Source organism: Thamnophis sirtalis, unplaced genomic scaffold, assembly GCF_051295495.1.
Source record: "Thamnophis sirtalis isolate CommonGarterSnake01/CBP01778 unplaced genomic scaffold, rThaSir2_p1.2 scaffold_8, whole genome shotgun sequence".
In the NCBI taxonomy this organism is placed as follows: Eukaryota; Metazoa; Chordata; class Lepidosauria; order Squamata; family Natricidae; genus Thamnophis; species Thamnophis sirtalis.
In genome coordinates, this window is record NW_028261388.1 from 22,407,162 (window position 1) to 22,433,804 (window position 26,643).

The window sequence follows — 26,643 nt, forward strand, 5'->3', positions numbered from 1 at the left end:
TGACTTACAAAGTATTGTGTAAAATGCATTTGTCCTATAGATTTTAATAATTTCATTGAATGACCATTTAGTTTTGTTTTATTTTATTATATGTATTAGCATCCAGATGACTCTGGGCAACTTACAAAATCATAATTGCTGATATTACAAAAGAATAGGAAAATACTTCCTTTCCCTGGATATAACTTCTGATTTTGTAGACTTTTGTCTCTTTTCATGACAGTCCAAAATCAAATTCACAAATAAACTAGTTCTCACCTACAGGGAAGTCACCAGGTTTAAATTTGTGATCATTTTTGGTATGCTTTTCTGCAACTTACTAAGGTAGTCTTTATAATTTCTGATGAAGAAATTAGACGTGCTTACTGATTTATCAAAAGAGATTACTCTATAGATAACACTAGGCAATATTGCTTACTTTACTTCCCTTCCAAATACTCTTAGAATATTTTGTCTTTTTCATTATTTTTTTAACTATGTGAAACTAAATGGGTAACTACCTTTTACCTGTTAGTTATCTTTAAATCAAGTTCCCCATTCACCCAGTATGGAGGCAGCTAACTAGATTTTCTTTCTGTCCTGAATATGATGACATCTGGAACCCTATTTACGAACAAAAATATTTATACTGTAAATCCTTCGAGTTGGGCATTGCTCATTGCCATGTCTGTGAGAATTGTCATACTCATGTTCTCAGCCATAGCCCCTTAAGCCATAATTAGACCTCTTATCCTATGATTGCTAAGTTTTCTAAAGAGATTTATTTTAAAAAATAAAATCTTGTCAAGCTTGCAATTATCCCCAGTTAGTTTAATTTTGCATAGTAATGAATTATACCTAATTGTATGAGTGAGTGAAATCAAGCATAATGTATCTCTTTCCCCATACTGCTATCTGTTACAAAGATTGAACATTTTCTGGCCCAGTTTTGAGAATTTGTAAATAGTAGTATTGTATGCCCATAGGATTTAAATACGAGCTTTGAAATCGCCTTAGGGAATTGTTACATTTTTGATACATTGTTGAAGTTTCAAGTCATGGGAATCTAAAAATACCATTTTAAAACATCTTCCTTATAGTAACATGTTTGCTATAATTGAGAATTTTCTCTTGAGAGTTTTAATATTTTAACAGAAGACGGTGACATAATGCATTAATTATGCAGGTTACAAATTTACTAGTTCTTGCCTAGTTGAGCAATTGTCTATTCTTCCGTTATAACTAGTGTTGTAATAAGCAATACGAACATACAAGAAAATCTTTGATACTAGCACAACAATTGAAATGTTAGTTGGAAATGCTTGGAAGTATACTTATTTCTTCATGAGCACATCTATAAACCATTGTTTTTTTTCTTTTTTAAATGCCTATTTGATTTTCCTCCTTCCTTTTTTGTAAAGATATTTGGGCGATAGGGTGTATATTTGCAGAGCTGCTAACATCAGAGCCAATATTCCACTGCCGACAAGAGGATATAAAAACTAGTAATCCGTATCATCATGATCAGCTGGACAGAATATTCAATGTAATGGGATTTCCTGCAGGTACATATTCTGTTACTGTTGATATATGTAAATTACACATATTTTTTAGTTTTCAAATGGTTAAAGCAATACCACTATGAATATTTTAATATATTGCAAATGGTGGATATGAAACAAAAAGCAATGCTAAAGTAAATATATTATTGCTATTACATATGCAACAAAATGAAATCACAGCTCCCCATTGCTTAGTGGTGTCGACCTTCATTTACATCTAATTATTCCGAAGAAATTAGGATGTCCTGATATATTGGCATACTATATATGCAGATCCAAACAGTGTGGCTTTTTGTAATTAATTGACAGATAGAAATTTTATCATTGCTCAGGTTTAAGTGTATATGCCACCCAACTCCCAGGAACTAATACCACATTAGTTCCCCAATTCATCATGATGTAGTTCATTTATCATCAGCAGTTGCGGAAAGGTCTTGATTGCATTTCACCATGTTCAATTAACTAAAGCCATTACTGCTATTTTTAATTTTAAGAGGGAAGGAGAGTAGAAGTCAGAAAAGAGCAAAAATGGATTTAAAAAAAAGGATCCAATGATTTAGATATGAAATAAACTTGGGATCCCATATATTTATTTATTTCCGGTATCAATACCATTTGGAAATGTTTCAATCTTAATCTCTTAATATTGCAAAATTATATATCCTGGGAGCCAAATTAAACTTTAAAACATAATGAAGTCATTGGTAACTACTGCATTAGTTTTAAAGGTTTATGTTAAATCAATTCAAAACTTGGAAATTATATCAGATTGCAGATTGTCCTCATTTTATTACCACAATTGAGCCCAAATTTCCTGCTGTTAATTGTCAAAGTTATTTGCATTACATCCAAAAAGACATTTCCCTCTCTCTTGTTCGGTTCGCTATTGGTGTAAGACTTCCAGGCTTTAGAGGTCCAGCCACATTTCCCTTTTGCCTCATTTGTAGCAGTCTCATATGGGGATGACTTTTAACATATCCAATTGCACATCTCCCCTTCAACGCATAAGGCAAATCTTTTAGGCCTAGACCTCCACACAGAAACATAAGCTTCGAGGGAGCTTTGATTTCATCATAAGGGAAAAGTAAGGCTTCCTCAATGATTCTAAATCTTCTATATCAGTGGTCCCCAACCCCCGGTCCGCGGACCGGTGCCGGGCCGTGGAGTACCTGGCACCGGGCCGCGCAGCGGCCGGGGGCCATGATCGCTCTTTTAAATCCGCTCCTCTTAAATACATTTCTCTCCCCCCCCTTTGGTCCCACCCTCGGCTCTCTCTCCCTTCCTCCCTCGCCGTCTCCTCCCTTCTCTCTCCCCCCCCTCCCGCACCGATCCATCGCCAGGGAAAGAGAGAGTGAGAGAGTGAGAGAGGAGAGAGAGAGGGAGAGAGGGAGGGAGTCAAGAAAACTGTTCCGGCCGCCGCTGAAATGACTCAATAACTTTTGCGCTTGGATCTGCTTTTTCAAACCTCCCCCAATCATCATCGCCTTCCTTCCCGCCCTGCCGCGCTTGGTCTGGCTCTTTTCTTTTTTTGCTCTCTCCTCGGCTTTTCCTGCTTTCTCCCTGCAATTTTGTCACCCAGATGCATGCTGTGGTTCGCGAGTGCGGCTCGGTTTTATGTGTCCACTTCTCTCCCTTTCTCTCCACACCCCCCCCACCTCCATTTAATTTTTTTTTTTTAAAGAAAGAAAACCGTAGTTCTGCCAATTGCAAAAAAAAAAGTGTGTGTGCGTGCATATCTGCCGGCAGGTGTGTGTTTGTGTGGTGTGTATGTGTGTGTATGCGCGCGCGGAGAGAGACTGGTTGGAAAGGAAGGACAGGACTGGCGGTGTGTGTTTCTGCAGCCCCTCCGGTGGAGGCTGCACTAGCCGTCAGATCTGGTGTTTTTTTTTCCCCTCTCCTTTTTCCGGCAGGTCGTTTTAATCCTTGCTAATTACTTTCTGTTCTTCGCTTGCCAGCTTCCTTCCCACCCTCCTTCCTCCTCCTCCCCTCCCCGGCCGGGTGCGCCTCCCTGCTTTTACTCCCAAACAGTTATATATTTATATATATATTTATTTTCTCTCTCTCCACGGCATTCGCGCGCGCGCGCTCTGTTCTTTGCCCGCCGAATGTGGTGGGGAGGGGGAGGGCGGGCAGAAAGGTTGGTCCGGGTTGAGGGTTCAGGATGGTCTTTGAGGAACATAAGTCTGTCCGGGTGGGGGGGGGGCATATTAAAGCACTTTATATTTATGTAATTGTATTTTATTTTGTAAGGCATGTTTAAATACAATAAAATAAAAGTTGTTTAATCAAAACAATCTGATAATAAACAATCAATGTGTCGTCGCGAACAACGCCCCCCCACCCCTGCGCGCGCTCAGCGGGCCACGGTAAAATTACCAAAGGCTGACTGGTCCGCGGCGATAAAAAGGTTGGGGACCACTGTTCTATATGGAGGGTTATAAGTCACATACAGCTCTGTGAATTGCTCATATATGGTTTCCATCTTATAGGATAGCTCAGCATGTCTTGTAACAGTGTCATAGGTTCAGTTGCACCTTGGCACGCTTTCCTCAAAGGTCGATCTGATGCAAATGGCATCATCATCGTCTCAATGAGTGATAACTGTGCTTGCACTTGTGAATATACATTTATCAGGCTCAGACTGGAAGCATACTGCAGCCATGTAAGGGGAAAACTAAGTAACACCCATAAAGGCTTCATCCCTACCTGATAAACATCTAACAAGGCAATCACTGTGAATTTCATTGTCCTAATGAACTAGGCCTCTCCCTTGTTTAAGGTATGTATGTGTAAAACAAAAGGGCTTACCCTTAAATTTCCAGGGTCTGTATTGGCTATACATTCATTGGGCACCACATAGATATCAACCACTCTCTGCCAATTCTTGTCTGAGCAAAACCATGATAAAGAAATTTATTGCCCCCAGCCAAATAAGCAATTCCCACACCCAATGTTCCATAAGCTAAGCTAACGCTGATCTTTGAAAAGCTTGCTTTTCACAATAAGTTAGTTAAGTGAAGCTGGATTCCACATTGACTTTGCGTGTCTATGATCACAAAAGGTGATCACATGATCTTGGGACACAGCAACAGTCATAAATATGAACCAGTTGCCAAGCATCTGAATTTTGATCACATGATCATGGGGACGCTGCAAAGGTCGTAACTGAAAAATGGTCAAGTCATATTTTCAGTGCCATTGTAACTTTGAATGGTCATTAAATGAACTGTTTAGGTCGAGGACTACCTGTATATTGTTTATTTACAGTAAAGTAGTGTTTTTTTAATAAAGCAAAATATGCAATGTAAATAAGTAACAAAAGAAGATTCATGTCCTTGTGTTAATAAAAACTATGAGAAGAGGATGTTCACCAAGGGTGAAAACTAAGAAAGCAAAGCTTATGCATTTGAAGAAGAAAGAGAAGATGGCACTTTTCAGTGATTAAGTGATGGTATCCTAGCTCTGTATTAAGAAAGATGAAATTATACTGATATTCACTTCATAGATAAAGATTGGGAAGATATTAAAAAGATGCCTGAACATTCAACTTTAATGAAAGATTTCAGAAGAAATACGTAAGTTTTGTGACAATGCTACAACTTCATGAATTTGTACAATCATTAAATTGGTTTTTGGCAAACTTTATTTCTACCCTGTGATGATTGGCTTTCCTGTTCATACCACAACAAAGATGGTTTATGTTATTGTTGAAAAACCCAAAAATTGGAGATAAATGTGTACTTTGGAAACAATAGTATTGATATCTCTATAGTTTCTATAGAAGCCCAGTGCAAAGTAAGCAGAATAACAGTCAAGAAGGTAGGAAGGATAGGCTGGGAAATTCTGGGTGTTGAAGTCAAACCATCTTAAAGTTGTCAATGTTGAGAAACACTGATCTCTATATTAAGGCTGATCAAAAGATCAGAAGGGAACTTGCCCCACAAATCAGAGTATAACATCTGCTTAGCCAACTATCTGTATAACTTTGAAACTATTTTGATTTAATAAGACATTAATTGTTGCATACAAAAGTATAATTTTTTAGCTTGCAGACTTAAAATGTAAAGACTTGGCTTTGATAAGTTTTAGAAACTATTATCAAATGCCTCACTTCCAGAAATGCAAATGTGTTAAATAACTGCTAACAACTTTTCATTTTTGGTTTTGTGTGTCTGTGTGTGATATGGGAAGCCATTTCCATGTGGCACATATAAAGGAATGTGCATCCTCAGGCTTCTTCCACAGAGTTCTGGAATCATTTTGAAATACAGATAAACTGCTCATAGCAATTAAACTGAATGAAGCCAGCTCTACTACCTTCTATAACACTCCCTTACACAAATGTTATCTTCAGTTTAATGTCAGGGTTATTATGAACCAGTATTTTCTTTCAGATATACCAACTGCAGCCTTATCAAATATATGGAAAAACATAAAGTTAAGCCGGATAGTAAAGCATTCCATTTGGTAAGTTTATAACAGATCTCTCAGGAATGAATTCAGACATAATTTCCAAAAAACAATCATATGAGATGTTTAAAGTGCTTTTCATTACATCTGCAGAAGAGCATTTATTATAGAGTTAAATGCATTTGCTGTCAACTTCAAAGTGATGGAAACCTTAAAAAAGTAATCTGAAGTGTCCCTGATATGTGTTTCATAAATATACTTATTTGCAGGTATTGGTTAAGCATGAGATTATGCAAAAAAAGAGCAGTGAGAATGAAATCTTCAAATGTAAATTTTGAGCAACTGTATCTTTGTTCATTTTTACCTTATAACAAGCAATCAGTTTTGCTAGATCCAAATTTTATCTGTAAACAACTGGAGAGAAGCTATTCTCCTCAGAACATTGGTTCTGTTTACCTTCAGATGGGGAGGGGAATGAAAAATTCCTTATTATTGGTTGATTTACCATGGCTGTCCTGGGTTTCAGGCAGATCTTGGGGACTGAACTTAGGATCTTCTGTGTGCAAAGTATATAGGATGACAGCGATGACAGTGTTGATTCTGAAGATGCATATATTTACAGAATGGTGGAATATTTTCTGGGTTTGACAACAGTGAAGATCTTCTGTTTTAATTGTACTTAGCTACAGAAATTGCTTACTATGGACCCAATAAAGAGAATTACCTCAGAACAGGCTATGCAGGATCCTTATTTCTTAGAAGATCCACTTCCGACATCTGAGTAAGTGATACAGAATTCATATTTCTTTAATGCTTCCTAGATATTTTAAACTAGGAAGGATATTAAAATGCTTAGGAGAAGATTAGGGAGCGGAGCTGGATTCCTGAGACTAACAGTGAATGATATTTCACTCTTGACAAACAAATGTTTTTATGCCATTTTTTATTTTTTTTAAAATGTCTTATTCTTTTGTTTTATGAGCCCCTGATTGTGTTGGTTTGTAAAATTAATCCTTTATTTGTTGGCAAGTTGATTATAACATTATTTATAGTCAACAGCCAAGTGCCTGATAGACCTTCCACTTTCAATATCAAATATTACTTAATTGCTATATCTTTTCTTTATAAATTCAGCAATATAAATTGCAATTTAGTAGAAATAGATTAATTAAAGCCAAATGAATAATTCTTAATGTTAATTAGCTCAGGTTTTCCGGGATCTTCTAGTCGAGGTATTGTAGACCTTTGATTTTTCAGCACAGAAGTGTTATTGTTTATTTACTATACAGTCTTGTCCCACTTCAGTGGTGGACCAGCCCCAGAAAATAGAATTTTTTCTCTCCAATCTCTAAGAGCTGTGTCTATATGGGGCCCTGTACTTTAAAGAATAAGGATTATTAGGCTTATATGTTGCCTTTTCATTCAAGACTGCAATGTAAAATTGATATATGATCTTTGTATCCTGAGAAAAACTGGTTCTGAATAGTGATATAAACGATAGCAATGAAATGAAAGGTTAAGAATTATTTTTAAAAAGTTACAAACAATTTTTTAATGTTTGACTTCATTGGGACTGAAATTAAATGCTGAAAAAGCACAGCTGTTTATACTTGATTTAGGTGAAAAAAAATATATTGACAGGGTAAAAAGATCATGTTTTATATCTTAGTATTACGTGGAAATGCAAGATTCCTGTACAATACCAAGTAAAAATAAAATTTCTGTTGAAGCAGCTTTTATATATCTGTCAGCAGGAGCTAAGGACTTGCGGAGATTATAACTTTCATAGATAGGCAAACATCTCAAGTCAATTGTAAGTTATTTTAGTCACCCCAACAGAATAGCCTGATATATATGGGATTTTTGAAGTTTTTTTTAACTTCCCTCTTAATCAATAAAACCCCAGGGAAGAGTTTTCATTGCACTCCATCCAGATGCTGATAGTTTCATTTTGGGAACTAAAGGCAACCAAACAAGAATTATAAACAATGACTTCTGCTATAAGAACATTAAGCAATACTAAATTTGATTCTCACAGCCTTCTGTAATCTTAATTTGACAACTTCCTGTCTTTTCTCACTCAAGTCCCAAAGAGTAGTGTTCTTCCTTAGCATCTTAATAGAAAAGATAAAAGCATTAATAAGTTATGAAGACAAGGTATTCATGTTATCAAAATTCTTAGATTCATTAATGAGAAATTGTTCCGGAAAAACAGTTGAGGAAAAAATAATTATTGAGATATTTCCAAATGGCATGCCATTTAATAAGCTAAGAGGAGTGCTTTTATAGTCTTTGGTAAGAACATGCCCACTCAGTATGTAATGCGATTTTAGTAATCCGCGAGAGAGATTACAAGAAAATTAATGGGATTCAAGACATTATTTTGTCTAATGTTGAGATTTGGATTTAAGACATCAGCTGTCTGCCAGAACTAGGAAAATCTACTCCAGACAACTAAGGAGTCTTCATAGATTTCTGAATCTTCTGGTAATTTTCCAATGTGTAGGGTTGAGACTTTGGCTGAAAGCCTGGAGTCCATCAACATAATCATTCTAATCTGGTAAAAGTTATATTGCATTCGGGCTGGGCTTGTCTACTCCCTAAATGGTTTCCATAAGGAACATATCAGTGAACTTCACGGGCTACCAGTCTATTTCTGAGTGCAGCTCAAGGTGTTGGTTATGACCTTTAGATCCCATAATGACATAGGTCCAGACTACCTGATGAACCATCTCATGCTGCTAGGACAAGCCATTTAACAGACCAAGGAGCTAAAAATGTCTTCACGGGCATATCAGCATTCTTTGTATTGTATTGTGGACCTTGACACTAAAACATACAGTTATGTCTACAGCAGGCAATAAATACAAGCAGGTTATTTCATTGCTTCCATGATATCTATAAATGCATTTTGTATCGTCCTGAGATTATTTTTTTTAATGGATGTATTCCTTTTATATCACCATCCATCACATATAGTACGTGATTTTGTGCAGCAATATACCACCTATATTTTGGCTAGCTGATTGGTATGTTGACAACTACCAACTATTTGTAATAAGTTTGAGGACTTCATAATTGAAAAATCTCTATGCTGACTTAGATACGTGTTTGCAGATAAAGTATCTCATGGTAACTCAAAAGATTAGTCAGATTGACATTGATCCTAATTATGTATACTCCAGGGATATGACATCAGCAATTCATTGTATCAAACAGACTATGGGATAAAGTATCCTGTTATGCAACATTTGGAATTAATTATATTTTTCGATTCCCTAAATATTTGAATAGCTGATATTTTAGTAAATACAGAGCAGCTTTTTCAAAAGCCAGATTTAAATATGTTGCCATCAAATATACTATACAGTAATTTTTTTAAAGAAATATCCCATCTCTCACATGTTCTGTCCCTATAATGGTACTGATCCTGAAATGGTGGATCATATTGCTGAATATCTGAATAATTGCTGAATAATACAATATCATGAATATTGTAAGAGTCTTTGTCAGGACATTATCTATTTTAAATCTAAGAGATGTTTTGGAGTGTGCAAATGTAATTCAATTGTAGATGAAAATCCTAAAATTATAGTGGTAACAGCCAGATATCTAAGTATGGCTGTAAAAACAAGTATTTTGGTAACAAATCAGTAAACTGGCATTTTAAGTCTCTTATATACTACCTGTATTTATTACCGTATTTTTCGTAGTATAAGACGCTCCAATGCACCTAGCTTTTGGGGAGGAAAACAAGGGGGGGGAAACTTCCTCTGCCTCCCAGCAATTTGCCTCCTTGCAGCAAACAGCAAAGACAATATACACTGTTTGTGGTATTACGTTTCAGACTAAACTTGTACAGATGCTGTTAAAATTGACATGGCTTTCTGGAAGTATACATTATTCTCTGCTATTTAAAAGAAGAGGCACTGGGCCTCTTCAGATCAAGCATTTATTTTAAAAAGCTTCTTCATTTTGTTAAGTTGTCTAGAACAATAATAAAGCAGTCTTTTAAAAATAAGTCTAATAATTTGAACATTGTGTAGGCATTTATAGTTATTGACTTACCTCCTTGCAGCAAACAGCCTGTTTCAATTTAGCCTGATTAGAAGAAAAAAAAATCTGCCTCTACCTCCCAGCAATTTGCCCCTTGCAGCAAACAGCCTGTTTCAGTTTCAGCATGGGCCTCCCTATAATCATCTGTTTCAGGCTGCAGGCATTGCCATAGTCCACTGATGGTGAACCTTTTTTCCCTCAGGTGCCAAAAGCGCACATGTGCACGTGCTATTGCATGTGTGTGCATGCCCATACCTGAACTAAATGCCCTCCGGAGGCCGGAAACGGCCCGTTACCCGACTTCTGGTGGGCCCGGTAGGTCCATATTTCACCCTCCCCAGCTCCAGAGCATTTCCTGAAGCCTGGGGAGGGCAGAAACAACCTCTCTATGCCCTCCAGAAGGCTGAATCAGCTGCACGCACTGGAGCTGACATAGGATAACGCCTTGCGTGCCCTCATATGGCTCCGCGTGCCACTTGTGGCACGTGTGCCATAGGTTCGCTATCACAGCCATAGCTTATTGCCACCTCCACAAGCCCCATTTTTGCATTTGCTGCAAGGAGGTAAATTGCTGGGAGGCAGAGGCCAAAAGATGGGGGCCGGTGGGTGGACGGGGCTACATTCAGGGTGTGTGGGCAGAGCCTTCCACAGCCACCACTACCGGTTTGCCCAGACCGGAGAGAACCGCTGAATACCATCTTTGCTCTAGAGTTATATCCACACCCTCCAGACTTGAAGGCACTTCTGGTTTGAAGGGATTAGCCAGGGACCATCACCATTGCCTGGGGGACACCCATGGGGCCTCTTTTCATATCCACCTCAACAAGCTGGAGTGAATGACAGGAGCTCACCCTGCCATACAGCAGCCCTTAAGTGTCGAACATGTGCCTGCTAACCTCTGACCTCAAAGCTCATTGAACACTTAATCATTACACACAATCCCTAAAATCAAGTTGCAAAGAACTGATGAAGCGGGACTTAGTTCACAATGAAAAATGTTTTATTTCCACTTTTAATCATGGGGTGAAACTTATTATTAAGATAAAAGTTACAAATTATAGGGAAGAAAAGGAATACAGATTGTCCTCGCTTAGTGACCCCAAATTTGACTTAGCAAATAATCCATTGCTAAGCACCACAAATTATGTAGCTACTTGGGACTTACAATATCACTTCCCACTCAATCGTTAAGCCAGTCACCATGGTCTTAAGGAGAAATATTGCATGACAATGACTTCTGATTTTCATTCCACATTCTCCCATCAATTGCTTGTCCCAAACCAGTTGTTGAAGCCTGCGATCAAGTGACTGGGATGCTACAATATAAATACATGCCAGCTGCAAAGTGCTCAGATGGTGATCACATGACTGTGGGACTCTGGTCATAAATATGAGGATTGGTTACGAAGCTGTTTGTTTGTTTTTTACACCATCGTAATCTTGAACAGTCACTAAATGAGAGAGTCAGTAAGTGAGGACTACCTGTACTTACTTGTAGTTATCCTCCTTCATACATTTCTTCATTAACATATTAAAAAATGGGCTTTTGCAGTGTGTTTGCAGGCTGTCAGATCCCATATCCAAAACGGGAATTTTTAACTGAAGAGGAGCCTGATGACAAAGGAGACAAAGTAAGTATCACATCAAGAGGTATAACAAAACAAGTACATTTAGACTACCCACCCATCCCCACCCACCCACCCCATCTTGTATAGTTTATAATTGTCTGTGATTTGGAGAATTAGATTGGTATTAATAATTCTGCTTAAAATCATTCAGCATATGAAGGCCACATAATAAGAATGCGAAGGAGTATTTTTCTATCTATATTTAGTGGAATTACTTGTATTGAACTGCTCCTTGTCAGAATATGAGAATTAAATATCACTTGTGGGAACAAAATGAATATTTGATGATATGGGAACATTGTTACGTTTATCAGTTATTTCCGGTACTAAACATGACAGTGAGAAATTTAAGAATGTCTACCAAATATAGAAAAGTTTAATGTCAGTGATTTGACAACTCACGTAATTTGTAGAGTTACAAATGTAACTCTTTAGATGTTGCGGGGGAAGGGGGTGCCTAGTTTGGATGTGATTTGAAATGCTGGTATTTGCGTAGTTGCACAGTTCACAATGTTGTATAAAATCTCTGTGAAAACAAACCACTATTACAAGAACAAAGGACAATAGCAAAATGAAACCTTTAAAGTGTAGCAGAAAGAGTTGGAGCAACCCTCTAAATTTTGTAATCTCAGTTTGTACTGTAATTATCTTTTACTGCGTGATCGTTTGATAATGTGACCAGCTTGATGATAAGATGTGGCAAGAATCTTAAACAGATCTAAAAATCTAGAAAACAATTGGTTTTTATAAAGCTGCAAATAACATGGGGTCCCAGCAATGTGCGATTTTACAAGATTCAAGGCTTTGCTACGCAATAGAAGATCTTGGATAATACTTTGCACTCAGATTATCACCTGGAGAACAGGAAGAGCTTTTATTATCCTTAGTACTAGAGCTTCTTTTCTTATTAATCGACTAAATTATATCTAAATCTAAAATGGTTACTTATATAAGGCCCTCATTTAACAACCATACTTGGGACCAGAATTTTGGTTGCAAGTTGACGCAGTTATTAAGCAGGTCACATGTGACCTGATTCAATTTTACAATTTTTTTTTATGACCAGTGGTAAGGCAAATCACTATGGTCTTTTAACAAAACACATGATTGTTAAGCAAATCCATTCCCCCAAATGGGAAGGTTTTTCTGGAAACTGGCAGAAATATCACAAATCATGGTCACATGACCATGAGATGCTGCAACCAGTCATATTTGCAAGCCAGTTGCCAAGCACCTGAAATACAATCGTATGACCAGGGTGTTGGAGTTGTAACTTTGAGGATAAATCATGAGTAACTTTTTAAGCCCATTGTAACTTCAAATGGTTGCTAACCAATCATACTTTGATTGTTAAGGGAGGACTACCTATACAGATAATCTCAAGTTAGTTCCAAGTAAACATTTTTACCGGGATGCGGTGGCTCAGTGGCTAAGACGCTGAGCTTGTCACTCAGAAAGGTCAGCAGTTCGGCGGTTCAAATCCCTAGCGCCGCATAACGGAGTGAGTTCCCGTTACTTGTCCCAGCTTCTGCCAACCTAGCAGTTTGAAAGCATGTAAAAATGCAAGTAGAAAAAATAGGGACCACCTCTAGTGGGAAGGTAACAGCGTTTTGTGTGCCTTCGGCGCTTAGTCATGCTGGCCACATGACCACAGAGACGTCTTTGGATAGTGCTGGCTCTTCAGCTTTGAAACGGAGATGAGCACCACCCCCTAGAGTCGGGAACAACTAGCATATATGTGCAAGGGGAACCTTTACCTAGGTTGTCTTTGCTTTAGATCTGTGCAGTTACTGATATTTAATTAGTGTCATCTTGGTGTCTCATTGATCTTAGAGATAATTTCATATTTCCAGCCTTTGAACTGCTTCTGAGTTGTATTTTTCTTTTTTCTTTAACCACTTGAGAAGAACCAGCAGCAGCAGCAGGGCAATAACCACACAAATGGAACCGGCCATCCAGGGAATCAAGACACCAGTCATACACAAGGGCCTCCTTTGAAAAAAGTGAGAGTAGTTCCTCCTACCACTACCTCAGGTGGACTTATTATGACCTCAGATTATCAGGTATCCCCTTTTTTGCCTCTCTTTCCTTGTCTTTGTTATATTACTCTGCAAAATATTTATTTTAGCACAGATTTCATGTAAATCATTGTTCTGTTTGAATCCACTTTTATTACCGTGTTTCCCTGAAAATAAGACAGGGTCTTATTTTCTTTTGAAAATAAGAAACAAGCGCAAGAAACAAGTGTATCTTAATAGATTTTTGGCTGCCAATCATGAAAAATAACCTGGAATTTAATCTATCACGAACCATTTTATAGAAATCTCTTGTTTTTACGCAATAGCAATGTACACCCTCCTGTACCCGTTGGCTATGCTGCACACATGAAAGAAACCAACAAAAACATGGAACTGTTGTTGAAGCACATCCGCTACACCAAGTACAACTGGAATGAAAAGGCTCTTCTGCTTGTATTGCAGCTCAGCTGTACCAAGTTACATGTGCAAGGAGTCATGTTACATTAAAAAGAAATGGCCACTCTGCAAGAATATTTTTTGCACAAATTTTGTAAAAGCAATGAAGAAGGAAAGTGAATGCTTTGTTATTTTGAGACAGATGTTTCCAAGAATAACTGATGCCAAGATTAAGGAAGGCTTTTTTGTTGGTCCACAGATCAAATACCTCATCAGTGACAATAGTTCGAAAATCTAGTGGGGCCAGAAGAAAAATCACCTAGAAAGCATTCAAGAAGGGAAATCAGGAGATTCGGACAGTTCAAAGGAATATAAAGATTTAGTGCAAGCTTAAGCTCTCTACAAGGATCTGACCAACTGGTGGTCAAGGGAAATGAGCAGGAGATAAGAGAGGCATTCAAGATGCGCTGGTCTTAGATCTCTTGTGGGCATTCAGGGATTTGTTGTTTATGTTGCATTTGATCTCATCCTGGTCATCTCCCATAGGTCGCTAAACTATATTCAGCTGATTGACAAACTTTTATGGATATAAGACAATGAAATGCAAGATATCACTAAAGATTCATTTTCTCTATTCACGTTTGAACATTTCCCCCCAAAATCTAGGTGCAGTCAGTGACAACATGGTTAAATTTTTTACCAGGACAGTGAAAAAAACAGCATCATAGCAACTGGAATCCATCAGCGCTGAGTGACTGTTGTTGTACAAGACAGTGAGATGCATCAGACACTGAGCACAAACAAAAACCAGCAGCAAAACACTTTTAGCCCTGTTGAATTCATGCTGTGTGTTGGAAACATGCGATTAAATACGTTACAGTCGTTAACGTTAAATTTGTATTTCTCCAGATTCCCACTTGATACAGTCGTTCTGAAATCATGTGTTCAGCTTGAAAGGGTCTATCATAATCAACAAATGCTTTTCAGGAAGCAAAGCTTTTGGGGAAAAAATATCTAGTGTATTATTCAATAAAATCATGTTACATATTCAGATGCTAGAATCTTTTGACAATTTAGGAGATTGATTTATTAATGTAGTAGACAGATTCGAACATGACTCTTTTTCCTTTTGTTCACCCTATTTTTATCTAGCATATCCTTGGTTTGGTCTCTGTTCAATAGAAATTATTTGCAGAAGGCACACAAAAGAAGGTCAAGACTCCCATCTTTTCACAAGTCATTTGCTTTCTTCTGAAAAGAATGTGCCGTTTTGTGGCAGGCTGCTCTATTCCGAGTAAAGGACAGGGCTATGTTGCAATTTGGCATTTAATGGATATTTCTGTTTCAGACTGTCACACATCTGCCTACCTTATGTCAAAGAAAAATGTTGGAATCAATGAAAGTACATAAAAAGAGTCAGAAGGTGTTGAATTAAAAAAAAATACAAGATGAGCTTTGAGATCAAACAAAATATTAGTGAGCAGCATTTTATCCATGACAATATTCCTCTATAAATATTGTTCCTGTAAAAAGAATCTTATACAACTACTTTTCAATAGAAGAAACATGCATGTAAGTCATGTGTGACAAATATGGCTGTTGAATGTACTAAAGCGGATTTTGTCCAGTGTGTATTTTTTTCTTATCATAAGATTAACCAGCTTTAACTCTTATTTTTAAATTATTAAAATCATTCATGGAGTATAACTTCACAGTTTTAATAAGGAGAAAGTGAATATATTTCTTTACATGTCTGCCATTCTAGGTAGGCTTCCTAGGAGACATGTGAATAATTTATTGTTTCAAATAATCAAATTTCAGAATCTTTTTCTAATCTAGAATTCACTTTCCTGTGTATTTTGAAAATATTGCCAATTAGTATAGCATCGATAGAGAGGGGTGTTTTTGTGCGTATGAGTGTGTAAAGCTGTAGTTATGTATTGATAGCTACAGGTGCAAATATTCTACAGCCATTAGAAATGAAAATGAGATCAATTGCCAGTGAAGATACCAAAGTATTGGACATCTTTTGCTTTTTATCAGTCAACTATCACTAGTAAAGGAACCAGCAGACAAGAAATGCCCTGTAAATTAGCCCCTGATAGAGTAGCATTAAAGGCTCTGGAAGACATAATCAGATGCCCCAGTGACTTGCAAAGATCAAAATCATTCAGGCAATCGTTTTTCCTGTGATATTCTATGGAAGTGGAAGTAGGGCTTTTAAAGAAGGATAGAAAGATTATTGATGCCTTTGAACTTTGCCATTGGAGCAGGCAATTCATTTTCTCAAGGGGCAACATGAACAAACGGGATTGTTGTGGAGGGCCGAACCAGTAGCCTCCTGGCTGTGTTCTGTCTACTTGCCCGCAAGGTCACACTTCATCTGAAGTGGCAGTGGGTGAAAGAGCCCAGATAGCAATAGCACTTAGACTTATATACCGCTTCACAGTGCTTTTACAGCCCTCTCTAAGCGGTTTACAGAGTCAACATATTGCCCCCAACAATCTGGGTCCTCATTTTACCCACCTCGGAAGGTTGGAAGATTGAGTCAACCTTGATCCCCTTATACAATGACTGCTGCTGTCTCAGGCAGCTCCAGGTGTGGGGCAAGCATTGCGCAGGTACAGAAAAGCACTTTCCTTGCCCACTCATTGTCCCCATCCAACTGAAGGAGTGCATGGCAACTGTGCAGAGCCAAACTTTACTCGGCTTCTTCTCCTGCCCCTTGTGGTTCACTTATTTAGTTTAATTTCTCATTTCCAATTGACCTCACGCAGGCCAGACAGTGACAACCAAGAGCCGGGTGTGGCCCAGGGGTTGTAAACTACCCAGGTCTGCTTATGATAACCTGGATAGCCAAGAAAACAAATGGATCATCAAACAAATCAAGCCACTTGTACTTCGATGTTTTAATGATTGACGAATGATGAAATATTTGTGTTTTAAAAGAAATAAAACCTTTGGAATTGCAAACAAATCAAGCCACTGAAGGTACAAATGACCCAAGCTCAAATTATGTTACTTTGGACATACTATGTAATGAGCCAGTTCTCTAGAGAAATCTGTAACACCAGGGAAGGTTGAAAGAAAGAGGGCAGCCGGTGGCGAGGAGAATGAACTCAGTTACACTGGCAATAGTACACCTTTGGAAACCTGAGGACCAAAGATGAGAACAGATGATCCTAGAGAAGATCCTTCTTTGTGGCATCACCTTTCAAGTCAACATCTGAATGTTCAAAATTATGACTACACTTTTAAAATGCAAGCAAGATCAAGGAAATGTTTGATATCCAAGTAATCAGGAAGACTGTGTGAAGGCATTGACTTAAGTCTTAATACTTCTTCTGTTGAGAAAGTAGAATTCCAGTTGCAGAATTGAGTTTTACCATCTTCCCTCTGAAATCTCTTGCGCCAAACACAGAAAAGCACTTTCTCGGGAATATTGGAGTAAATAGTGATAAGAGCTAAAGATTATGCAAGTAGATGAGCAAGTTAAAATCCCAGCTGTCGCTAGAGTAAAATATGAGTGCCATAGGTAAATAGCTTTTTGTATCAAAGAGGATTTTACCTTTTCCTATTCAGCTGTTAAATATAATCAAGTTGAAGATCTCAGCCTGCTATCTTAAACACTTACAATGATTACAATGATACTGGGGAAATTTTGAAAGAATTACTTTATCTGCTCTATGTGTGAAAAAATGAAGACAAATTAATAATATCTTAAATTTATATGCCATCCAACTCCCTTGTCAGTTCTCAAGGTTTTTTTTATATTCAAATACATTTTTATGCTCCCATATGGTAAATATATGATTTTAAAGTAGGACACATTCTGCCACACTCAGCATATGCTGCAGAGCAGGAAAGTATATTTGAAGTAGTTTCATTAGACAGACAAAATATTTCTGAAATGTTGTTACCCATTTGTTATCAAGTCTGCTTAAAGAGGATAGGCAAGAAATCGTGTGTTTTTTTTAAATCAATGTGAAAATGAACATTGTGTTGGCATATATGAACACCAGTTATAGGACATGTAGTTGTGATGGGGATTAATCTTCAGCATTCGTGTTCCTGTGAATATTTAGAGGAATGCATGTTTTGTGAATAATAGTAATTATGCCCAGGTTTCCCTGAAAATAAGATCTTTTTTTTTAACATCAAAAAAGGCACCAGGCCTTATTTTCAGGGGGGGGGGGATGTCCACTGTTTCACCTCACTTGCGTGTGTTGCCCATGGCCTCCTTTTAGCTTACAGATGCCTTCAGGAAGTTCTTTGGCCAGCAAGGCTTTCTTGAAGGCCTCTGCAGCCGATAACACAGCTGCAGATCGATCCGGAGCTCTATTATCGGCTACAAAGGCCTTCAGGACAGCCTTGCTGACTGCAGAAGAAATGAGCCAAGGTTGCAAGGCTGCAACTGTCCGGAGGTAAGTAGGGCAGCTCTACCCTTCCCCCCTCCCCACCCTAACTTAATTTTTACCCGTGGACCCAGGAGTGGGCAGGGTCTTAATTAGGGCTTAGTTTTGGGGTAGGGCTTAGATTGGGTGCACGTGTAAAAAAGCTCGGACTTACTTTCCAAGTAGGTCGTATTTTCGGGGAAACACGGTATGGGTCCCAAGATAATGTTGCAGAATCCAATCTGAGCCGGTCCCTGGGAGAAAAGGTTAAGCCAACTCGGATTGGATCGAGCATGTTTTTGTCACCTCTCAACATGAACTGGACTTTGCATACAACATCAAGTGTGTTGTAATTCTTTTTCAGCGTTCCAACCCCCATGCTGCCTATCCTAACCCTGGACCAAGCACATCACAGCCCCAGAATAGCATGGGATATTCAACTACCTCCCAGCAGCCTCCACAGTACTCTCATCAGACACACCGGTACTGAGCTGCATCTGAATATAAAGTCAATGCACTGTTGCTGAGACTGCAGGACTGGCCGTGCTGCTGTCTGCCTGGAACCTGGCTTTGGGCTGCAAGAATGTACTGGAACTGTCAAAACGTCTGATAGCCACGTTCTGCTACTTTTCACAGGCTGGGAGTAGCCCCTCCCACAGATTGTACCTGTGGATGGAATGAGACTTGAAAAGAAAGTACTAGCACAGTTTGTGTTGTGGATATGCTACTTCCATAGTTTACTTGACATGATTCAGACTGACCAATGCATTGTTTTCAGTGACAGTCTGTAGCAGTTGAAGCTGTGAAATGTGCTAGGGGCAAGCATTTTTGTTGTTGTGAATTCTATTGATGTTGACAACATTATCTGACCAATAATACACACACACGCACACACAAATCTCTTAACTGGTATTTGAAGTATACAGTATGTGTTAATGAGATGAAAACAAACTATCTATGGCTTCAATTGAGAGAACTTTTGATATACATTGATTTTTAGTGACTTTTTTTGTGGGTTGATCCATTTTCCACATTGAGCAATGTTTTATGACCAACAAATTTGCTGCAGAGATTTTTTTTAAAGACATAATAAAGAAAAGAAAAAAAAAAAGAAACATACGCATTTTTTCCAGCAGATTTACAAGCTTCCCAAAGATTAATTTTCAACATAAATTTATTTTGTTCTCAGATCTATGACTTGACTGGTATTAAAGCTGCTATTTGATAGTAATGAGTGTGTTATTAAGATAAAGCTGTTTGGTTCAGCAAACTATACTGATTGTCATAGGCAATGTTTCCCCCCCCTCCCCCCTCTTGGTGTTAACTGATTTGTGAGCATGCTTTGGAAGTTTAAAAAAAAAGCATGAATGATGTTCCCTTGCAAAACACACAGTGCGGCATTCATCCAGATGTTTGTCATGACTTTTTGAGAGCTGGCTTGATGTAGTGGATTTTAAACTTTCTTAAAATATTTTTAAAGATGTTCGCACGTTTCTTTAGGGCGCTCTTACCCATCCTGGAACTTTGCAGACAAATTGGATTTCAGTTCCACATGTTTTCAGCCAGCATGGCTAGATCTGGGGGAGTTGGTCACATGGAGGCCCCCCGGGATGGGAAAGGCTGGTTTGGGTGGGTAGGGGCGGGGAGTCGCCCTTCATAAAGGATAACGGTGTTAGGAGAACCTTAGAATTTGAGGAAAAACTATACCATGTACTGTATCAAGCTATTTTACATGAATGATGCAGGTATTCTGAATTTTAAAAGAAATCAACATTGTTGAAAACAAGGTGTTATGTAATAAAAATATTTTTCATAAATCTGTATAGGATTATATCTGTGCTTTATCAGCTGATACCGATTTGTTCTGCATAGAAATTAAAATATAGGTAGTCCTCATTTAGAGACCAAAAGTGGGACCAGCAGCTCAATCATTAAATGAAGACTTTGCTAAATGACACCAGTGCTGTGCTTATGATCTTACTTCAGCTTTCCTTTGCTTAACAAACCCGAGAAGGCCACAAATGGCTGCAAAGCTACTTTTTCATCACCATAACTGCAAATGGTCGCTAAACGAGGCAGTTCCTAAATGAGGACTACCTGATGAAAACCCTACCTGGCCTCTGCTCCAAAAGCATTCAAAAAGTAATAAATGTTGTTGTGCCCACTCCTAGGCCAGGAGACCCCCTGCTCATGATCCTTCATACCTCAGTTATTTCATATGGATTACTGCAATGTGCTCTACACAGATCTGCATTTGAAGAGCATTCAGAAATTTCAAATGTAGCTGTACAAACTATTATATGTGCTCCATTATCTGGACATGTTAAATTTCTGCTGCCTTGGCTGCCAATTTGTTCCAGGTTCAGTTCCTGGTGCTGAAAACATACATGGCCACGGGGTCAGGTTATTTGAAGGTTACCACGTCTTCCGAATAACATCTTACCAATTCCAATCAGGTTGGGCAGGAGGAGCCTGTAGCAGGTCCCATCAGCCAGAGTGTATCATGCAGCAGGAACCAGGAAAGGAGCCTTTTCTGCTGTGGCAGAATATCCCTCCAGAGATCAGTTTGGCCTCGACCTGGCTGTCTTTTTTCAGGGCCCTGAAGACATGGCTTTGCCATGCACACAGGGACCCAGTGATGTTGTAGAGCCAGTGCAGGGCATGTACTGATTGTTCTGATGAATGGGATTATGAGCTGTACGTTTTTGAATTTTGTGGTGGCTTCTACATTTTTATTTTTTTATTTTTTGCTTTTGAATTGTTCTATCCTTTATCTTGTTTTTTATATTTTAAATGTTAGCTGCACAGGATCATAACTATATATATGATGGGTGGCTAAAGAAGTTTAAAAAACAAATATTCTGCTCACCCAATTCAGCCCAGCCAACAATTAGCCACATATATACATGTCTCTTTTTTTTAAAACCCAAAAAGGTATATTGTAGATACACCAACCTTTGAGTTTGGTACCATGGGTCATGGAACATGTTTGTAAAAGTATAGTATTTGTATTTTTGATATAATGAAAAATCAGCTTCTATAAGGTGTAATGCAGACCAGCGAACAGACAAAGCAATCCAAACGATGATAGAAGGAGTGGGCTGCTGGGGGTTCGCAGGGGTTTGGGAAGACCTCTAGCTAAGATTCTGTGCAGTTTGGGGAACCCCCAAATCCCAGTCCTGGCTGGCCCACCCCACCTTGCCCCTTCCAGGAGTCCCCACGTGGCCCGTTTTGGATGCAGGTAAGTACAGGGTGCGCACAGAGCTCGAGGAGGGCAAAAAATGGGAGTTTGGGAAGGCTCCAGAGGGCTTCCAGAGCCTGGGGAGGTCGTTTTTGCTCTCCCGGAGTCTTGAGGAAAACCTCTGGAGCCCAAGGAGGGCAAAAATGCCCCACCCGCTGTAGTGCAGGAGACTGACTAGGCCACGCCCACCATGGCCACACCCAGCCAGCAACCGGGCAGAGAACCCCTTGCTAAATTTTTTGAAGGCCTCCCCTGGACAGAAGATTTAACTAAAAATGATAGGGATAGAAATGTCTTTAAAAATGGAAGAGATCCTGTCAAAGCAGATATGTAGCTTAAGATGCTGGATTGCAGGATTTGAAACAGCTGGTTATTGTGCACACAAACAAGAGTCAGTAATGCTTTCTTGTAGCATAAGGCAATATACAGGTAATCCTCAAATTTACAACTGTAATGAGCATGTCCATTACTGTCATAAGTTGCTTCCGTTGCAGAGCGGTTCATGTGACTCGGACAATTTTATGACTTTTGCAGCAGTAGTTAAGCACATCACCCTGATCTTTAAGTGAATCTTGTGATTGTTAAGTGAAGCCATTGTTCAAATGGGGGACATGTTTGTCAAAAGCGAAAGTAAATGTTTTGGCAAAAATCCTAAATTGGTTGCAGTGAAAAGAATTGGAGAAATCCCCTCTTCTAAAATAATTTTTAATTTATGATTGTCATGATCCTATTCTATATTTAGTCTATGCATTACACTAAATCATTGTTTGCTATTGAACAAACCACAACTATATTAAAGCAAAATATAATATTTTATAAATGGCAATATCTCCAGTCAGAGAGCATACTAAGCAAAAAAAAAAACAACCAACATCCTTTTTTTAAAAAAAAGGCCAGTTGAAGTAAGAATACTGAGATCTATCAAAGGTGCATTAATCCAAATTATTAAAATAATACAATACAATATGCATTTTAATCTATCTAGATTTGTACATATAATAGGAAATTTCTTGTTTGCTGAATACAGTTGTCAGCTGGATAACTTTGGATCATTCACACTCTCAGTCCTAGGAAGAAGGCAATGGCAAACCACTACCAAAATCTTGCCAAGGAAAACTGCAGGAATTTGTCCAGTCACCAGGAATTTAAAATGTGAAGGCATCAAAAACAAAATACAAAGGAAACAGATTATCACGAGATAGGCTCATAGATACTCACCTTTGCCAACATTTATAGCAATAGCAATAGCAGTTAGACTTATATACCGCTTATATACCCTCTCTAAGCGGTTTACAGAGTCAGCATATTGCCCCCACAGTCTGGGTCCTCATTTCACCCACCTCGGAAGGATGGAAGGCTGAGTCAACGTTGAGCCGGTGAGATTTGAACCACCGAACTGCAGATAGCAGTCAGCTGAAGTGGTTGCAGTACTGCACTCTACCCACTGCGCCACCTCAGCTCTTTATGCTTTTGGTTAATTGAGGCTTTCACATAGTAAGGAAGAGGAAAAGGAAGTCATGTTATCAGGTTGAGGCATGCTAATTGCCATATGCACTTTTTTCCTGTTGGTGATAAGGACAACATCGGATGATTTTGGCAAATTCTGGCCACTAAACCTTAAGTGCAATCAGAGCCCAGCTTTAATCTAGATGAGGACTGTCAAACTCGCGGCCCACGGGTCAAATGTGTCATGCGCTGGACATGCCCACACCCAGTTTAGTGAAGGGGGAGAAAGTCAAAATATGTTACATGACAATACCGTGAGTTTGACACCCCTGATCTAGAAGATTCTATTCCATGCAAATTAGGATCACTAACCTAGAGACTATGTTATAAACCAGCATAAATTTCATATAATCAAGGTAGGTATAATATAGCAACATACATTCAGTGATAAAATATTAGCTCATTTCATTGCTACAGTTTTACAGTCTCAGTGTTAAAATTAGTCATAATCATTTTAGCATGCATCCCACTCCTCTCCCCAGAGACATATAACTTTTAAAATCTGTAGAAAGAGCAGATCATTTTCTGTTCAGTTGCACCTGGAGGCAGTCCTGGAATTTGGCTTGGGGTTTTAATTCTGAAATGTCACGGAGAGAATCATACTGCTGATAAATATTTGAGATAACCACACTTCAGTGATGTTTGCTGCTCAAGGGAAGTTTGGAGCTCCTGTTTAATGGAGGCATGGGATAAATTGCCACTTTAGGAAGCAAGGTTCCTGATATATTGATTATGTTATGAGCAAAATGCCTGATGTGCTTTTAATAGAAGAAAATTAATGAGTTAGTAATTTATTTCATTGTGGTAAGGTCATGCCTGAAAGTCAGCAATCCCAAGAGTTACAGTTAAAAAGCATTCAATAATGAAGAGTGAACACAGCCAACAGGTTCATGAAAAGGTTCAAGAATGAGTAATGCCAATCTATTTCCTGACTGAGGCAATTGGACTGTACCAATCAGTATCAAAAGATAATGTGATATTTAGTGGCATGTACAGTTAATAACTACTGTTGACTTAGAAATTTTGCTATATTTGAATACTAGCTTCATAGGCAACCATATTCTGCTTATGAAAGCATTTGGTAGAAAACAGCTAATTATAGCATAATAAAGACAGGTTCAATTCATGGTGACTGCAAATAATTCATGGTTCACCCGAGGACAATGTGATAGTCCATTTGATTCTGGCTACCACTAATTTAATTTAATTGATTTAAGCGCCAACCATTCTCTGGACAGCTCACAATGATAAAAGAATAAAATACAATTATGTAGGATGCATAAAAAACACCCGAGCCAAACAAATAATAAAATAGAAAACAATCTGGCCAACAATACAAAAAATATGTATCAACAAAACTTGAAAAATTATCCAACCATGGGTCAGGACCAAGCCCAGAGACAATACAGTGAAGTCCAATCAAATTCACTTCTTTATTTGCTTACACACAGTGGACGGAATCTTGACAAACTAAAGCTACAAACTTCTAAAACTAGATAGATACATCCTGAAAGAGTCTAGGGTTGGCAACCCTCAACCTTTTCCCCCCTCCCCCAACATTTTAGGATTATTTAGTCTCTTTATTCTCTTTGGGAAAGCTCTGTGTTGCCAAAACTCTCCCCACTGCTTCTCCAGGTGCACATTCCACTCACCACCCTAGTTCAAGTTCTGGAAGAATAACTATGTCCTTAAGGAGCTCTGAAATAGGACATCGGATCTCAGGGCAGTTCATTCCAGAGTGTAGGTGCTATAATGAAGGTGCATCCCCTGAATCATAAAGGTTCTCACTGTTCAATTGAAGAGATCCAACACATGCCAACCCTAATGGCTGTCATCCATTATCTCCTCTCAACCTTTGTTAGTCCCATCATCTATTCACATCACATGTCCAAGTGCCATGATGGTGCAGTGGTTAGAATGCAGTACTGCAGGCTACTTCTGCTGACTGCAGGCTGACTGCAATTTGACAACTCCAATCTTACCAGGCTCAAGGTTGACTTCGACTTCCATCCTTCCAAGGTCTGTAAAATGAGGGCCCAGATTGTTGGGGGCAATATGCTGACTCTGTAAACCATTTAGAGAGGGCTGTAAAGCACTATGAAGCGGTATATAAGTCTAAGTGCTATTGCTATTGTACTATATGTAAGTTTCTGCTTTCTTAACGATTAGTAGCCAGGCTTAATTTTATCCAGGGTGGACTGAGTAGTTCTTCCTGTAGTTCATAACATTAAATAGCAGTACATATAAAGGTCTCTATCTTCTTTCTCTTTCTCTGCGTCCAGCTTTTGCATTTATGCATTTGCCAGTAGAAAAGACCCAGCTTTAACTATTCTGATCTTTGTGAATTAGAACACTAGGCTGAAAAGGTCATCCATTGCAATCTAAAAATGTTTTAGGAGATTATTTTGCAGGAGATTATATAAGATATTTCTAAAGCCATACTTGAGTTCACATCCAATTCTCTTTGACCTGCACTAAAATGAGATGCGAAAATATTCGTATCGAGGGATATCTTTGCCTTCCTGTGAAAATAGTTACATTGGGTTGGGTAGGTTATTTATTCATTTATAAATATACATGAAGCACTAAAATATTAACACTAAATCAAACATATTACTCAGCAAAATTTTGGTTAAAACAGTTAAAAGCAACTCCTTATCTCTAGATGATCATTCAGTTCCTATTGCTGGTTGGAAGGGAAATATCTTTACTTCTTTCTCAAATGTACTCAAAGTAGATCTTCTAATCACAAGAGGAGATTTGTTCCAGAGGGCCAGAGTGATCACCATGGAAATCTGACTCTTATCTTCTCTCCTCTTTATTTTCCAGATTAGAACAAAACTCGGCAGGTTCTGTTTGGAGGAAATGGTCAAGACCCACAGGCCTTCAGTTCCACACAACCATCTTGATTTGCCCTATGAAATTTATTGGTAATCAGTGCAGGACCTGCATCATACTGTTTGAAAGGTAAAGGTTCCCCTCACACATATGTGCTAGTCGTTCCCGACTCTAAGGGGCAGCGCTCATCTCCATTTCAAAGCCAAAGAGCCAGAGCTGTCCGAAGACCTCTCCATGGTCATGTGGCCGGCATGACTAAATGCCGAAGGCGCACGGAACACTGTTACCTTCCCACCAAGGTGGTTCCTATTTTTCTTCTATTTTTACAGTTATAGCAGTTAGACTTATATACCTCTTCATAGGGCTTTCAGCCCTCTCTAAGCGGTTTACAGAGTCAGCATATTGCCCCCAACAATCCGGGTCCTCGTTTTACCCACCTTGGAAGGATGGAAGGCTGAGTCAACCTTGAGCCGGTGAGATTTGAACAGCCGAACTGCAGAACTGCAGTCAGCTGAAGTAGCCTGCAGTGCTGCATTTAACCACTGCGCCACCTCGGCTCTACATGCTTTTGAACTGCTAGGTTGGCAGAAGCTGGGACAAATAACAGGAGCTCAT

At 38.7% G+C, this 26,643-nt stretch overlaps 1 protein-coding gene across 5 annotated transcripts in view; it reads left to right on the forward strand.

Moving 5' to 3' along the window:
- CDK8 (cyclin dependent kinase 8) overlaps positions 1–26,643 on the forward strand; it is a 68,683-nt gene that overhangs the window by 36,990 nt on the left and 5,050 nt on the right. The window contains exons 7-13 of one of the 5 annotated variants that reach the window (XM_087721237.1): positions 1,401–1,544; positions 5,047–5,116; positions 5,936–6,008; positions 6,635–6,732; positions 11,560–11,638; positions 13,540–13,698; positions 26,020–26,157. In XM_087721237.1, the coding sequence (XP_087577363.1) occupies positions 1,401–1,544; positions 5,047–5,116; positions 5,936–6,008; positions 6,635–6,732; positions 11,560–11,638; positions 13,540–13,698; positions 26,020–26,124 (728 nt within the window). In that variant the 3' untranslated portion in view covers positions 26,125–26,157. Of the gene's footprint in view, positions 1–1,400; positions 1,545–5,046; positions 5,117–5,935; positions 6,009–6,634; positions 6,733–11,559; positions 11,639–13,539; positions 13,699–14,715; positions 15,096–18,807; positions 20,265–26,019; positions 26,158–26,643 lie in introns of those variants that run through there. The other 4 variants (XM_087721238.1, XM_014053189.2, XM_014053188.2 and 1 more) reach the window with 4 other exon arrangements.